At 58.7% G+C, this 16086-nt stretch overlaps 1 protein-coding gene across 1 annotated transcript in view; it reads left to right on the forward strand.

The window, feature by feature from the left end:
• Positions 1-2207: 2207 nt before the first annotated feature.
• The window catches only part of MAN2B2 (mannosidase alpha class 2B member 2), a 37263-nt gene continuing 23384 nt past the window's right edge, over positions 2208-16086 (forward strand). The window contains exons 1-5 of the mRNA XM_058301235.1: positions 2208-2523; positions 5600-5746; positions 7789-7894; positions 13394-13566; positions 14750-14865. Coding sequence (XP_058157218.1) covers positions 2386-2523; positions 5600-5746; positions 7789-7894; positions 13394-13566; positions 14750-14865 — 680 coding nt within the window. The 5' untranslated portion in view covers positions 2208-2385. The remainder of the gene's footprint in view (positions 2524-5599; positions 5747-7788; positions 7895-13393; positions 13567-14749; positions 14866-16086) is intronic.

Below are 16086 nucleotides of genomic sequence, written 5' to 3' on the forward strand. Positions count from 1 at the left end.
AGCTCTAAATCAGCGTCCACTCTATGGTGCTGTTTCTTCCATAGCCAGGATTCTCAGGCCCGGGAATCAAGGGGTGGAAATGGGAGTGGCCCCACTCACTATCACCCCTCGTAACCCACCTTTTGCTTCCGGTCCCTGCAACCTTAAGCTCTGCTGGCCTATAGGCCTTAGTTCCAAATGAAGGCACGCTGCCACCAGAAAACACAATTCCATTGAACTGGAAGTCAAACCTGCCCCCTGGCCATTTGGGGCTCCTCGTGCCTCTAAATCAACGAAGAATGGAATTACTGTACTGGCTGGGATGTTTGATCCTAACTCTCAAGAGGAAATAGGGCTGTATCTACATAATGGGGGTAAAGAAGAGTTTGCCTGGAATACAGGAGATCCTCTAGGGCATCTCCTAGTACCGCCATACCCTGTGATTAAAGTCAATGGAAAATTGCAAAAACCCAATCCAAGCAGGACTAACAATGACCCAGAAACTTCAGGAATGAAGGTTTGGATCACCCACCAGGCAAAGAACCACAGCCAGCTGAGGGGCTCGCTGAGGGTAACAGGAACATGAGCGGGTAGTGGAAAATGGTAGTGATAAACACAAACCATGCGACCAGTTGCAGAGATGAGGTCATGACTATGTTTTCCTGTTTTAAGTAGGTTTGTGTACGTACATAAAACGAATATCTTTGCTTTCTTCCTTATTCCTTTATCATATGACTAAGTTGTGTTAGTTTCATGTTGTAGTATGTATGGAATAGGCTATCAAGTTTAAGAGTGCATTTTACCCAAGGACTTGTACCCCATTCTGAAGAGATTTAGTGCATTTCTGGTTGTAGGCAGGACAGTTGAGTATCGTTAGGTGAAAAATCTGTTGTTGTTTTTTATTTAGAGATTAAGTGCAGTTTAAGGTGATGCGTACGGTTATCCGGTTGGCTGCTGTGGTTAGGTTCATGCGTCAAGGGGGCCAGTGGACGGTGTCCAGTTGTTTGGTCAGTCAAGCCCTGGCCTGATTGTTACTGTGGGGACATTTCATGGACTTAAATCATCAGTCAGATGATTGCATCTATGACAGATGACATCTATAATCGACTGAGGAGATTTCCTCAACAATGAGCGATGTCTCATCCAATCAACTGAAGGCTGTAAAAGGAGAAGCGATGATCTCAGCAGTCAGATGAGAGAACTTCCGTCTGCTTCAGCCAGCCGCTTCTCCCAGGGAATTCATCAGAATCCTTCATGTAGGAAAAAAAATAAAATCCTTCATTGGAGTTCCCAACTTGTGGCCCGCTCTACGGAATCTGGACTTGGGCATCCCCACAGTCGCGTGAGACCATTTTATAAAATCACCCTGCGCATTTTGCTTCCCTACCTGACTAATCCCGTGGCTTAGTAGAAGTGTCGTGCGGTTTGGAGGCCAGAAGCTGACATCGTGTCGGCAGAGCAGTGCTCCCTCTGAAACTTGCAGGCGAGGGTCCTTCCTGGCCCTCCAGCTCTGGGGTTTGCCGGTCCCCCTCCGTGCCCCCTGGTTTGCGGCCACAGGACCTCGCCGGCACTTGGACTTCTCCCTCCTGGGTGTGTCCAAGTTTCCCTCCAGAACCACGGTTCGGGCGCTGCTGGAGAGTGCCAGAGACCCAGCCAAGTGGCTCTCAGCAGTGAACCCCAAGCCCCAGATGGAGGGGGCTCCAGGCAAACGCGTGCCCTGAGAGGCTGCGCCCGAGACCGCACCCCCCACGGGTGAGCAGGAGTGCATCAAAGTGCATTTTCTCTCTTAAGTCCCAGCTCCTTATTATCAGGCCCATTTAATGGAGCTGGAGCTGCGACATACTGCCCCAGCTTCCCACCCTGCCACCCCCACCTAATTCTAGAATTTCCAGTCTTGGCTCTTCCACCAGCCGTGAAACCACGGGCAAGTCAAGTACTGTCTCCCAAAGCCGGGTTTCCCCCTAGAAAGGAGATAACTCCCATGAGGAGCCGGGTTGGGGAGCAACCAGAGGGACAGGGCACACCTGAGGATACTCCTGGAGGCCGAGCTCCTGAGCTAAGCGGTCAGTGCCGGCTTTGGAGGCCAGGAGCTGCGGAAAAGGAAACGATGTGTAGGTAAGCGGAGTGGAAAAGGCTGAGAGAGGCACAGCCATTGGCTTAGGCGGGATCTGGCAGGCTTCCAGGAGGAGGTGGCCTTTCTAATTCAGCATATAGGATGGACAGGGCAGAGGGCAAAGTGGCAACGAGCAAGGCCACCAGCCGCCGCCTCGGCACTGGCGACGGCAGCCCTGCGCGTCCCGCACCGCCCCCTGGCACCGCGGCCTCTGGGCCCGCCCCTCGGACCCGGAAGTCCGCCCGCGCCCGTCGCCGCGGAGCCGCCGGGAGCGCGTCCTCGCCGCCGCGGGGATGGGGCCGCTGCGCCCGCTGCCGCTGCTCGCGCTGCTCGCGTGGCTGCTGCCGCGGGGGGCTCGGCCCGCGGGCCCCATCCGGGCCTTCGTGGTGCCCCACAGCCACATGGACGTGGGCTGGGTCTACACGGTCCAGGTGGGTGGCCGCGCGCCCCTTCCCGAAGCTTCCCTCCCTGGCCTCTGCGCTGGCGGCCCAGCGGGGTCCCCGGTGGGGGGCTCTGCGTCCCTCCCGCCTCCCGGGGCTGGCGGCGGAGGTGGGCCTGGGTTCAAGCTCTGCCCATGGACCGGTTGAGTGGCTTGTCCTCCTGGGACTGGGCTCTTCCTGTCCCTGAGCCTCAGTTTCCCCCTCTGTGCTAGGGACAGTTGTCGGCAGCTGAGGTCAGACGGAGGGAGCCTTGGCCTTAGAGTGCTCGGCTGTCACAGTCCTGGTCTGGGGGGCCCGGGGCAAGTCCACCCCCTTTCTGGGCCTCAGTTTCCCCTTATTTGGGGTGGTACTTTGGATGGGTCCTTGTGTTCCCAACTGGGGAGGGGAGTGGAAACCCAGGAGTAGGGGTCCCCAGTGTGGGGTTGGAGAGGGGTGATCTGTTTCCCAGGAAAGCCTGGGCAGGAGGGGTGGGACTGGGGGTCACGGGGCTGCAGGGGACCCCGGGAAGTGGGCCAGGCAAGTTCATTCCACAAGCATTCCCCAAGGTTGGACCTGTGCCCCTCCAGCTTCTGCTCCGACCTTGGGCAGGGGGCGTTGCTTCCCGAGCCTCAGTTTCCCCATCTGCGAAGTGAGAACAGCAAACCCTGGGGATGCCTGGTGGCTGCAGGAGAGGTGGGATTCCAGGCCCGGCACCCGGGGGCTGCTGGGGCCCCTAGGCCTGGTCTGACCTGGCGCGGCAGGGGTTCCCAGGGTGGCCGGGAGCTGGTCTCCAAGTTCTGCAAAGCACACCCGGGCTGCGTTCTCCACCTCTCCTCTGCCCCTTCAGCATGGGGGGAAGGAGGAACCTGCATCGTCGTCATCTCTGTAAACCCCCGGAGGTGTGAGCCGAGGCCTGTAGCAACGCAGTCCCCGAAACTGAAGGAAGGAAGCAGAATTCCCTCCCCCCGCCACCTTCCCCTGCCTCGCTCCTCCCCTGGCTGCACTCCACCCTGCCAGTCTGGCCTCCCTGCTGTTCCTCCTGTGGCCTAGCCTTTGCACTGGCTGTTCCCCCGGCCGAACTGCTTTCCTCCTGGCCATTGGCGAGCCTCTGCCCTCCCTTTGGAGGCCAAAAGCCACTGTCTGGGCAAGGCCTTCCCCAGCAACCATCTCCTTCCCTCCTCTATGTTTTTCTCCTTAGCACTTGTCACCCACTTTGTACCAAGCGTAGATTTTACCTCCTAGGGTTTCCCCACTAGAACTGAAGCTCCACAGGGCACTGCCTTCGTCTGTCTTTTTCACTGCACCTGACACAGAGCAGGTGTCCCAGGAGCATGTGGCAAACAGCTGAACGACAAGATGCAAAAGCAAAAGAGAGGAAAGCCTGATTCTCTTAGGCTTCTGGGGCAGGGAAGGGGCTTTTCTTACCCCAGGCCTCCTCGAGCTCTTCTGGAACGAGGAAGGAAACTGTGGCTGGAACAACTGCGCAGAGGACCCTCGTGAGCCAGTAGCTGCATTTTATTTTATTTTTTATTTTTTTAAAGATTTATTTTTTATTTATTTCTCTCCCTTCCCCCCCCCCCCCCAGTTGTCTGCTCTCCGTGTCCATTCACTGTGTGTTCTTCTGTGTGTCTGCTTGTATTCTTGTCAGCAGCACTGGGAAACTGTGTCTCTTATTGTTGCGTCATCTTGCTGCATCAGCTCTCCATGTGTGCAGGGCCGCTCCTGGGCAGGCTGCACTTTTTTCACATGGGGCGGCTCTCCTTGCAGGGCACTCTCCTTGTGCATGGGGCTCCCTTATGCAGGGGACACCCCTGTGTAACACGGCACTCCTTATGCGCATCAGCACTGCACATGGGCCAGCTCACTACACTGGCCAAGAGGCCCTGGGTTTGAACCCTGGACCCTCCATATGGTAGATGGATGCTCTGTCAGTTGAGCTGCATTTTAAAGAGAGAGGCAGGGAAGCAGACGTGGCTCAACTGATAGAGCGTCAATCCATCATATGGAGGGTCCAGGGTTTGATTCCCAGAGCCTCCTGACCCGTGTGGTGAGCTGGCCGACGTGCAGTGCTGCCACGCACAAGGAGTGCCGTGCTATGCACGGGTGCCCCTGAATAGAAGTTCCCCACGCACAAGGAGTGCGCCACACACACGGAGACCTGATGCAGCAAGATGACGCAGCAAAAAGAGACGCAGTTTCCCAGTGCTGCCTGACAATGCAAGTGGACGCAGAAGCACACACAGCGAATGGACACAGAGCAGACAACGGCGGGGAAGGGGAGAGAAATAAATAAAATAAATCTTAAAAAAAAAAAAGGGAGAGAGAGGCAGGAAGAGGATTGGATGCTGAGTGTGAAATCCGGTCCTGGGGTGCGTTTGGTGGCTTTGGGGGTGGCGATCCCCACGGAGAGAGACAGTTTAAGGGCTGGGAAGTGAGCCTTTCCCCCAGTTTACAGAGGAGGAAGCTCAGGCCCGCAAGGGCCGGCGCCTTACCCAGGGTCGCTCTGGAAGAGCCCTCGTGCCTGCTGGCTGCCAGGACCCTTTCCATTCACTAGTGAGCATCTCCGGGCCCCCTCCGTGTGCGGGACACTGGACGTCTGGAACAGCAGCAGCAGTGGCTCAGAAGCAGCCGTGGCTCCAGCCCTGGGACTCCCGTCCGGTGGGGGAAGCGGGCAGTAAGACCCACAGGGCCTCTCACGCACCTCCCATTTCCCGCTTCATGTTTGGGCCAGTGCAGGCCTGTTTGGGATCCCCGGCTGGGCCATGCCCCCGGCTCACCCCTCGGGCCTTATGGTGCCATCCCCCGTTGTCACCTCCTCTGGAAGCCGTCCCTGGACTGCGCTGGGCCGCTGCGTCCCTCTGCTGGCGTCGTGCGCCCCTGTCCGTTTCCACCTCTCTTCTCTGTAGGGCGCGTTGGCATCAGGTGGGAGAGCCGTGCCGGCCTCTCTGTCCACAGCCCTTGCTCGTCCATGGGTGCGGGAAGTGGGAACCGCCTCCTGGGCCAGGCAGGCCCCCTGGATTTTACTCTCCGGCCCTCGGGGTGCTCCGAAGCCCTCGCTGAGGCTGGTGTGCGGTGTCCCCGTCCCCAGGAGAGCATGCGGGCGTACGCGGCCAACGTCTACAGCTCCGTGGTGGAAGAGCTGGCCCGCGGGCCGCGGCGCCGCTTCATCGCCGTCGAGCAGGAGTTCTTCCGGCTCTGGTGGGGGCGCGTCGCCTCGGACGAGCAGAAATGCCAGGTGACATGGTGGCCCGCTGGGGTGGCCTTGCCTGGGGGTGGGGGAGACGGAGGAGGGGCCGTGTGTCCCGGTGAGGACCGGGCAGGACCGACAGCGGCAGCTCTGGCTGCCACCAGGGCTGGGGCGGGAACAACGGGGCTGCGGTCAGCTGCGTGCACGAGGGGTTTGTTTTTTTTTAAATCCCGGCTTTCTGGCTCTTTCTTGGAAATGACGGCAGCTCTGGCAACACAGCCTTCCATTCCCGGGGGCCTCCTGAGATGGCACCCCAAGTGTCCCTGAGCCCCAGCGCTTTTCCCTCATTAGCCCTCATTAGCACAGGACTTGGCGACCTTCGACGAGGGGCAGCCGTCCCTGGGGTGGGGTGCAGCCTGGTTTTTGAAGGGGGCAGCAGATTCGCTTCAGACCCTGCGGAGAGGACTGGTCCCAGCTCTGCCACCGCCCAGGGGGATTGCCGTGGCAACTGGCCTCTGTGAGCTGAAGATCCACATCTACAAAATGGGGTGCCCTCCCCCTTCCCAGAGAGGTCAGGCTGAGAATGAAAGCACGCTCAGGGGCGCTTAGTTCCTCCCCCACCTTTCGTCCCGCATCAGTGACAACTCAAGGTTCAGAGAGGCCGAGCAACCTGCTCAAGGCGGCAAAGCTAAGACGGTGGAGCAGAGGACTTGACATGGGGAGAAGTCCAACATTTGATGGGTGCCGGCCACCAGTCAGGCCTGGGCGGGTGCATTTGACGCATCACCTGGTCGGATCCTCCCAGCAGCCCAGTGCAGGGGGCACTGAGGCCGGGCCACTGGCCCGTGGTCACATAGCTTATAAGCGGCAGGTGGGACTCCAAGGCAGGTGTGTCTGGCAGGGGTGTCCAGGGGCCGGTGTGTCCTGATGAGAGGTGAGCAGGAAACTCCAGGGGGCCGCTCCTGGAAGGCAGGGAATTTTCTCTGCTTTGATCCCTGCTGAATGCCCAGTACCTGGACCGGCTCATTCAATAGGGGACACAGTTGGTGCCCATTCAATATTCGTTGAGGAAATGAAATGTAAACATTGCACCTTCCAAAAGCAAGGAAATAGTGGTCTCTCAACCGCCCGGTGGTCCAGCACGCCCATTGCTTTGGCCATAATTTATCCTTCCTTCCTTCGCTGATACCAAAAGATATTTATCATCTAATCATGAGACAAACCCAAAGTGCAGGACGTTCTACAGAATAACTGGCCTGCTATCTTCAAACCTGTCGAAGCCATGAAAGAAAGAGGAGAGCTGGGTTGAAGGAGCCTAAAGAACTAAAGAGAAGGACAGTTAAATGCCATATGTGAGCCTAGATCGAAGCCCGTGCCAGGAAAAGGATATGAGTGGGGCAACTGAATAAAGGCTGTGGATTGGGTAGTAGTCTTGTATTAATGTGAATTTCCTGATTTTGATCATTATACTGTGATTATAAATATCCTCATTTTTAGGTAGTACTAACGTATGTAGGCGCAAGGGGCACAATATTGTGAAATTACTCAAGTGACAGAAAAAAATAATTTTTTTCATGGAAAAACAGTTATATATATTAAGAGAAGGAGTGTTAAGGCAAAGAGAACAAAACATTAATGAATCTGGGTACAAGATATATGGGAGCTTTGTACTGTTCTTGCAACTTTTCTATACGTTTGAAATTATTTCAAAAGTAACCATTTTAGGGGAGCAGATGTGGCTCCAGCAGTTGAGTGCCTGCCTCCCACATGGGAGTTTCCGGATTCGGTTCCCAGTGCCTCCCAAAGAAAAGTAAACATTTTGAGTATTTACAGGCACACATACGTAGACACATGTATTATTTAGTTATTTACTCATTCATTTCTGAAGAGCAGCCGTGGGCCACGTGTCCTCCTGGGTGGGAGACACAGGACAGTGTCCCGCTTTTGCAGAATTCAGGGACACTCAATGGCAGGGACTGAGCTGGGACGAGGGGCTTTGCGGGGGGCACTGTGAGGTGCCATAGGCGTGTGCCCCCGCAGACCCACCCGCGCCGGGGCCGTGACCTGGCTTTTCTCCTCGCTGTGCCCAGGTCCGCCGGCTCGTGGGTGAGGGACGCCTGGAGTTCGTCATCGGCGGTCAGGTCATGCACGACGAGGCTGTGACCCACTTGGACGACCAGATCCTGCAGCTGACAGGTGTGCCCCCTGCCCTCCACCCCGCCCTCCACCTGTGGCCCCTCGGGGCCTCCTTCTGGGCTTGGCCTGGGTGTCTGGACACGGGTTCTGGTTTCCATCTGCCTCGCTCAGTGGGGACCTCGACCAGTGAAAACAGTGACTCACTAGTGTCCCATCTGGGCCAGGGCAGGGCCAGGGGACTACGGGGTTAAGCGCGCGGGTCCTAGAGCCAGATGACCTGGTTGTCCCTGGCTCGGCCAGTCCCCAACCCCGTGACTCTGGGCAGGAAATGTGACCAGCCTGGGCCTCAGTTTCCTCTTTGATGAAATGAATGTGATGGTCGTGTCCACTGCAGTAAATTGGGTGAATTCTTCTACAGAACGTTTCGTGGAGTGTGTGGTCCCTGGCAAGTGCTCAGAAAACGTTAGCCGCCATTGCCACCTCCACCGTCCTCATTGTCACCATCCTCGCCCCCTCCACCGTCACCACCATCACTGTTGTCACACCTTTTCCCTGTGCTGACAGCAGGCTGGCGAGGGGCCATCGTGACTTCGGGCTCGTTTGGCAGATGCAGAAACCGAGACCAAAGACATGGGGGGCCTCTCGAGAGCGCATGGTCAGTGGGAGAGCCTGGCCTTGAATCTGGCCCCCGCAACTCGGCTTCTAGGCACGTGGTCACTCCCCTAGGGCTCAGCGCTCAGTGTCCCCTTTGTAAGACGTCAGGGTAGAGCTGGGTGTTGTCGGAGGGCCTTTCAGGACGGTCTCCCCTCCCCACTGTTTAGTCCAGGGCCCTGCTGATTCGGTTTCTCGCCGCCTCACTTCTATTCCTCAACCAGAGACTTGGCCACGTCCATCTGTTATTAGAAGCTGGTGGTGGAGACGCAGCCGTCTCTTCTCAGGCCCCAGTTCCATCTGTCTCTTTTGTCCACGCCGGCCCCCACAGACCACGCCCCTGCCCTGCACAGTGCACCTCGCTGCTCTCCCCCCACGCTGGCAGGTGGAGACCGTGTTCCCTAGGCAGTAGATGACAGAAGCAAGGCCCAGAGCCTGTGCCCTCATCCACCCAGCCGACCCCAACTCCAGAGCCTGTGTTTTTCTCATCCCCCCGCTTAAAATCTTAATTTTGACATCGCAGCAAGGTAACTGGGAACATGAGGTACCGGGGAGTGAACCCAGGACCTCGTCCACTGGAAGCAGGCGCTCAGCCACTGAGCTACATCCGCTCTCCAATGAGAGCTGGTTTTTTCATTGTTTTGTTTTGTTTTTAGGAGGTATCAGGGATCGAACCCGGGACCTCGTCCATGGGAAGCAGGACTCAGCCACTAAGCTACATCCTCTCCCCAATCGTCTTTTCATAGCACTGCCCAGGCTCTTGCACGCAGCCTCGAGGCCTCTCACCCTCCCTCTCCAGTCTTGCGTCTCTGTCTGCTGCCCTTTTCCTGCTCTCGCCACGACAGCCCTTTCTCCCCCTCTGCTTTCGTTGGTGACGTTGCCTCTCGTTCTCCACCTGAATAACTAACTCACGCCTCGAGTCACCTGAGGAGTTGCCTCCTCCAGGAAACATGGGCTCCCTCAGCTCCTCATGCACCTCGTCTGATTCGTCTCTAGAGGACCTAGTGCAGGGTCTGGCCCAGAAAGTGCTGGGCGGCGGACGGGGGTGGGTGCTGCCTCGGGGATGCCATCGCTGGGGCAGCCCTGCCTCTGGGCTGGCAGGACCGGGAAGAAAGGAAGGTGGAGGAGCAGGTGGGGGGAAGGGGGCCCAGCACGGGCTTCGTGTTGGACCGTCGCCTGCCCTGGGTGGTCACCCCAGCCCTGGGTGGTCCCTCCTGCCTGGTATCACCCCTGCCCTGCGTGATCACTCTTGCCTGACTGTCACCCTGCTGGGAGGTCACCTCTGCCCTGGGCCATCACCCCTGCTGGGGAGTCACCCCTGCCCTGGGTGGTCACTCCTGCCTGCTGTCACCCCTGCCCTGGGCAGTCACTCTTGCCTGTCACCCTGCTGGGTGGTCACCCCTGTCCTGGGCTAGTCAAACCCCAGCTCTCGCCCCCACCCCAAGCCCTACCTGTAACCCCTCCCTCCTGTGTCATCACTCTCTTCGCCCTCCCTTCCTGGCTGCTGCCCCTCCAGCAGTGTTTAAGATAGGCTTAGCGTTCTCTTAGAAGGAAAGCGGGCCACCAGCTCAGGTCTGAGCCTCCCTGCCTGTCCCCCTCCACCCCCGTCACTCCTTGGCCCTGCAGTCCAGCCTCTACCCCCACACGCCTGGGGGGCGTCAGGACTGGTCACTGGGCTGGTTCAGCTGCTGCAACAGAGACCAACGTCGGGGGCTCAGAAAGCCAGAAGGTTTATTTGTCTCCTAGACGAGTCAGCAGCGATGGGGTGACTGCCCCGTGGCGTGGTCCAGGGATCCTGGGTGCTTCTGTCTTTTTGCTCTGCCGCCCCTAGGGAGTCCCTCTCCACACATGGTGAAGGCGGGCGCACCCCCCCCCCCCGGAGCTGTCATTCCAGGGGGAGGTAACCGTGGAGGACAGGCAGCTTCCTTTTGATGGCAGATGCAGAGCTTGCCCACATCGCCCTGTCTGCTTAGTCACATTGGTCAGAACTTAAGTCACATGACCTCCACTGGCTGCAGGGAAGGCTGGGAAATGTAGGCCATTATTCTGCTCACATCCCATTGGCCAGAATGGAGCCATGTGATCCTTTCTAGCTGCAAAGGAGGCTGGGGAATGTCGTCTCTAGCTGGGAGGCCATGCCCCCTGCTGAAAGGGGAAGTGTGTGGATCAGTTACTGAAAGGAAAGAAGAAAGAATGTATTTTGGGAGACAGCAATTTCAGTCACTACTTACGTCCTCAGTTAGGTGTCAGTCAGTCATGCTTTATGCTGGAGGGCCAAAAAACTTGAGTAACTGTGGCTTTAGCCCTACAGACACTGCTTACTTAACAAGATGGGCACCTCCTTGCTGTGTGTGATTCTCATGTCCTTTCCCTCAAGGCCACAGAATGGCTGCCACAGCTCCAGGCATCATGCTACCACACAACCATGTTCAAGGCAGGAAAAAGGGGAAAGGGGCTTTCTTCTCGACTCTCTCTTTTTAAAAGAGATAGGAAATCTCTCCCTGAAACCTCCAAGCAGGCTTAACCCACACATCTTATCAGCCTGTCTAGCTGCAAGACAGGCTGAGAAAACAAATGAGCTTGCCATGTGCTGCTTAGATCAATCATAATCCACCCCTGGGGGCAGGGCATGCTACTCCTCAAAGTGCAAAGCAAGGGCTCTCTGAGTGAGGGTTGGCAGGCAGGGGGCCTCCCCTCCTGGGGTCACCCTCCTGAGCCTACCTGCCCCCTCCCAGCCTGGCATTGTTGCCCTCCTCTGAGCCCGCCTGCCTTGGGCACCCCACTCCCTCAGTTCTCCCCCTCTCCGTGTCCATCTCCTCTGCTTGCCGCACATCCTCCACCTGCCCCGGTGGGGTCCCTGCTCCCAGGCTGGTCCTCACGTGTCGTCTGTGCGTCTGATCCGGAATCTTCCTTAGCCCCTCCCGCCGTCGCCTTTTCCCTGTCTCAGCCTCGCTCACGGGTCTGATTGTTGCCCTGTCCCCGGAGCCCCGGGCACCATCTGGGCCTCGGGCAGTGCGGTCACCCCTCGGGCTGAAGTGTGGTTTGCTGGCCTGGCAGGGGAGCGGCCACGGTAGGCCTAATTCCGCTGCCCCCATAATAGGGTGGCTGGTCGGACTCACCGCCACCCCTGAAGGAAGCTCGGCATGGGCGCAGAGTGCCCTCGGGTCTCCCCTTCTCGGCAGCCATGCTTCCGCGGCCGCCCCTCCTCCCAGATGGCGCCACCCGATGCCTTGTGGGGCGGCACCCTTCTTCTTCCTTCTCCCTGCGCAGGCGCAGGGTGGAAAATTCCAGTCTGCCCTTTTCCCCTCCCCGGACAGCAGCAACAGCCAGGTGTGGGCGGAAAAATCCAGCCCGCCCTTTTCCCTTCCCGCGACAGCAGCAACAGCTAGGCGTGGGCGGGAAACTCAAGTCTGCCCTCCACCCCAGCAACAGCAGCCACCAATCCCTAAACCCTGCCCCTTCCCCCAGCAACAGCGACAGCCAATCCCTAACCACCACCCCTCCCCCATCCGGTACCGCCCACTGACCTTTCGCCGGCAACCAATCAGAACAGGGCGTGGCTTCGACCAGTCAGCCTTCCCCAGCCCCTATAAAACTGTTGCCTCTCCCTCAATAAAGTGGACTTGCGTGTTTACCTTGTCTCCGCGGTAGTTCTTCTGCCGTGCGCCCTCCAGTCCTGAGAGCCCCCGACAAGGGCCTGGCCTCCCTTGTCCCCAGTTCGTCGCCTGCTTCGCCGGGCGACCCCTTCGTCGCCGGCTTCACCGGGCGACCCCGTCAGCCGAACCGCGCAACCCCTTGTGAGACCGATCCCTCGTCTGCTGCCGGACCGACCCCTCGTCCCAAGTGGGACCGACCCCTCGTCCCAAGCGGGACCGACCCCTCGTCCAGAGCTGGACCGACCCCTCGTCCGCAGCCAGACCCCACCTCTACCGAACGAGCAAGCCACCGCAGGGCAGCATTTCCAGGACTGAGTTCATCAATGAAAAGCGTTTAGACTCAGGGGCAGTTATTTGAGCTCTCCACGTCTTAGGTCTACATCCTTAAAGTGCAGATTACAACACCCCTGTCCCAGGGAGTTAAGAAGATAATATGAGGGGAAAGGGCTGAGGGACGCTAACCAACAGGCTTCTTCAAGTCTGGATTCCATTCCTCCCAGCGGCCCTCGGCCTGCGCCTCTCTTTGGGACAGCCCTTAAATCACGAGGGAATAAAGGAATGGTTGGAGCATTCGGGATAGAGCCACCTGTATTCATTATCTCCTGCTGCGTAACAACTTGCCCCCAAACTTGGCTTCAAGTAACAGACATGTATTATCTGACCATCTCTGTGGGCGAGGAATTAGGGACGGGCTTGGCGGGTCGGTTCCGGCTCAGGGTTACGGTCTGGATACCGGCCAGGGCTGTGGTGACCCACGGCCCGGCTGGAGCCGCGGGAGCTGCTTCCGAGCTCATGTTGGTGTGGTGGGAGGAGGGCTTGGGGCCTCGCTGGGGGTCTCGGGTCCTCACGGCCTCTCCCTAGGACCGTTCGGGGCGGGACCACTGGCTTCTGCAGAGCCAGGGGCGCGAGAGAGGCTGAGTGGGCTCGAGAAGGAAACTGCGGACCCCCGTCCTGGTCCCAGGCGCACGCCGTCACTTCCGCCTCACTCTGTTAGAAGTGGGCCCTAAGCCCCCTTCCCGAGGGAAGACGTCCCAAAGAATTGGTGGCCATAGTTTTGGACCACCACACCTTGGCTTTGGGGCTCCCCTTCAGCCGTTTCTTGCTGGTGATGTCCACAGGGTCACTCAGAAGTCCTTCCTTCTGCCCTCCCGGGTGACCTGGGCGGGGGGGCTGGCGAGCAGGGCCACCTGGTAACGAGGGCGAGCGGGAGGCCGCGCCGCCGGCCGTCAGCCAGGGGGTGCTCTCTCTGCAGAAGGACACGGGTTTCTCTACGAGACGTTCGGGATCCGGCCGCGCTTCTCCTGGCACGTGGACCCCTTCGGCGCGTCCGCCACCACCCCCACCCTGTTTGCCCTGGCGGGCTTCGACGCCCACCTCGTCTCCCGGATCGACTACGACCTGAAGCAGGCCCTGCAGGAGGCCCAGGTGAGGGGTTCTGTCCCGCCGCTGCGGCCGCGCCCTCGCGCCTGCCTCCTCCCGCCCGTGCGCCCCGGGCACGCGGGGCCCCGCGCCACGCCGCTCCGTCCGCGCGCTTGCTTCCCGCGGGGCTTCAGGGCCTGCTGGCGCCTCCTGCTTCGAGACCCCTGCCCCGGAGCAGGGCCTGGGGCCGAGGCCTTCCTTGTGCTCGGTAAACAGAGCTTGGTGGACCAGAGGCCACGCAAGGGGGCTCCGCTGGGAGGAGGTTAGCGGGGACACTGGAACTCTTCAGGGGGCGGGCTGCGTTCTGGGAATGAAATGACAGTGACGGCAGACGGAGTGCCAGGGTTCCTCCTTCGTCGGGTTCATTCCTCACGGCAGCTCTTACAGTTATCCCCGTTCTACAGATGGGGAAACTGAGGGCCCAAGAGGTCAGGAACCTATCCAGGAGCACTCCTGGTAAGGGTGTGCTGGGATGGGAGCCTAGCAGTCTGGCCCCTGAGCTGCTTCTCTTAATCCCTCGCCCCACCCCCACGCCACCCCCCACCTCCGCTGACATCCTCAAGATCCGGAGAACAGGGGTGCCCCTGGCCGGAGGAAGTTACACAAAAGTGGATTTGGGCTCTGGGCCGGTGAGGGAAGTAACATTTTTATTATGCCGCGTTTCCTGTGTCAGCTCATTTCACCTGCAGGTGACAGCGTGAGCTCGGGGGGGGCTCTCCTTATTTATTCTGTGCAGAAATCACGTCACGGGGGCTAGGGACTCATGTGTGGTCCCAGAACTAGGGGTCAGCAGAACCAGGATCTTACCCCTGCTTTGTCATTCTGGGCTCTTTCTAACCACCAGAGCTATTGATAAATAGATTGCATACCTGGTGAAAGGGGATGAGCTCCCCATCCCTAGGGCATGCAAGCAGGTAGACCAAGCTTCCCTTGAAGACCTTGCAGAGAGTCCTGCCTTGAGGAGGGGTTGCCCCAGCCGGGCGCACAGGCCCCTGCCAGGGGGCAAATCCCAGGGCTGGCTGTATCTTTGGGGGCTCAGAGAAGAATCTTACTGAGGAATGAGCCAAGGGGGATCTGGTCTGGGCGGGTGAGGGAAAGAGTCAGAGGTGACGGCAGGCCCGACCGGCCCAGGTGGGGCTGGAGGAGACAGAGCCCCTCGGCCCTCAGCCTGTTCCCTCCGGGTTTGCAGGGGCTGCAGTTCGTGTGGCAAGGGTCTCCGTCCCTGTCGGAGCAGCAGGAAATCTTCACGCACGTCATGGACCAGTACAGCTACTGCACCCCCTCCCACATCCCTTTCTCCAACAGGTGCGTACCTTGCTCCAGGTGTGTCTGCCTGCCCGGAGCCTCTGCAGCCTGCTGGGTGTCTGAGGGTGGGGGCTTTAGCCAGCCCCCGTTTTTCTCGGCTTTGGTGACGTTTTGGGCCATAACTTGGGATGCCTTTCCAAAAAAGGTTCCTGGTCAGTTTCTCAGCAGAACAGAGGGAGCGCTCCCGTTAACCCACTTTACAGCTGAGAACACAGGGGTTCAGGATTTCACTCCAGTTCTGTGTGACTCCACACTGCCTCTTGTTAAGAGGCTCTGTCCCCAGTGCAGGATTATTTCAAGGACCGGGGGCCTTCGCGTTCGCGTTCCCAGGAACTGCGCACCCTGGCCCTGCTAGGTCCCTTCCCACTCGGCCTTCCCCCTCTGCAAGGGGAGGAACTTGAGCCAGCTGACCCCCAGGGGCCCCTCCAGCCAGCCCTCCTCCCTCACCCTTTCCACACTCTAGGTGCCCCGGGTCCCACGGCTGGCCAAAGTGGCAGAGCCAGCGCTGGACTCGGGCAGCCGGCTCCAAAGCCTCCCCGGGGGCAGCTGCCAGCCTGTGCCCCTTTGGAGTCAGACTGCCCAGGTTCCAATCCCAGTTCTGCCGCTCGGTGCCTGGGAGGGCTCAGGCAAGGCCCTCTGTGGATGGGGAAGATCAGTAAGCAAGGTGAAGGGGGAGCTGGGAGGGAGAATGCCGAGCGGGATTCGTTCAGTTATTGCCTTGCCAAGCCCCCTTGTGTGCCGGGCGTTGTCTCCAGCCATTTTCTACCAATCATTGTCATTTAATCTTCCTAACAACTCGTGAGCATTTTGCTGATGAGGAGTCTAAAGCTCAGAGCTGTTAGAAGATGGCTGAGCTGGGACGCCACCTGGAATCACGGGCCCCAGACAGTAAGTAGTCCATGGATGTCGTCCCTTTGGCCTTGGGGCATGAGACAGGGAAGACGCTTACCTGGGGGTCGTCCAGACACCTGGGGCTCACTGTTGGGGTGAGTGCCGAGCTGAGCCATATCGGAGGCTGATCCTGTCTGTATTATCAGCCAAAGGGGCGCTGATGCAAAATACCAGAAGCCTGCTGATGTTTATAAAGGGTATTCATTTGGGGTAGGAGCTTACAGAGACCAGGCCATAAAGCATAAGTTACTTCCCTCACCAAAGTCTATTTTCACGTATTGGAGCAAGATAGCTGCCAAGGGCTGTGAGAGTTCAGGCTTCCTGGGTTCC

This window comes from Dasypus novemcinctus, chromosome 1 (genome assembly GCF_030445035.2).
Source record: "Dasypus novemcinctus isolate mDasNov1 chromosome 1, mDasNov1.1.hap2, whole genome shotgun sequence".
In the NCBI taxonomy this organism is placed as follows: domain Eukaryota; kingdom Metazoa; phylum Chordata; class Mammalia; order Cingulata; family Dasypodidae; genus Dasypus; species Dasypus novemcinctus.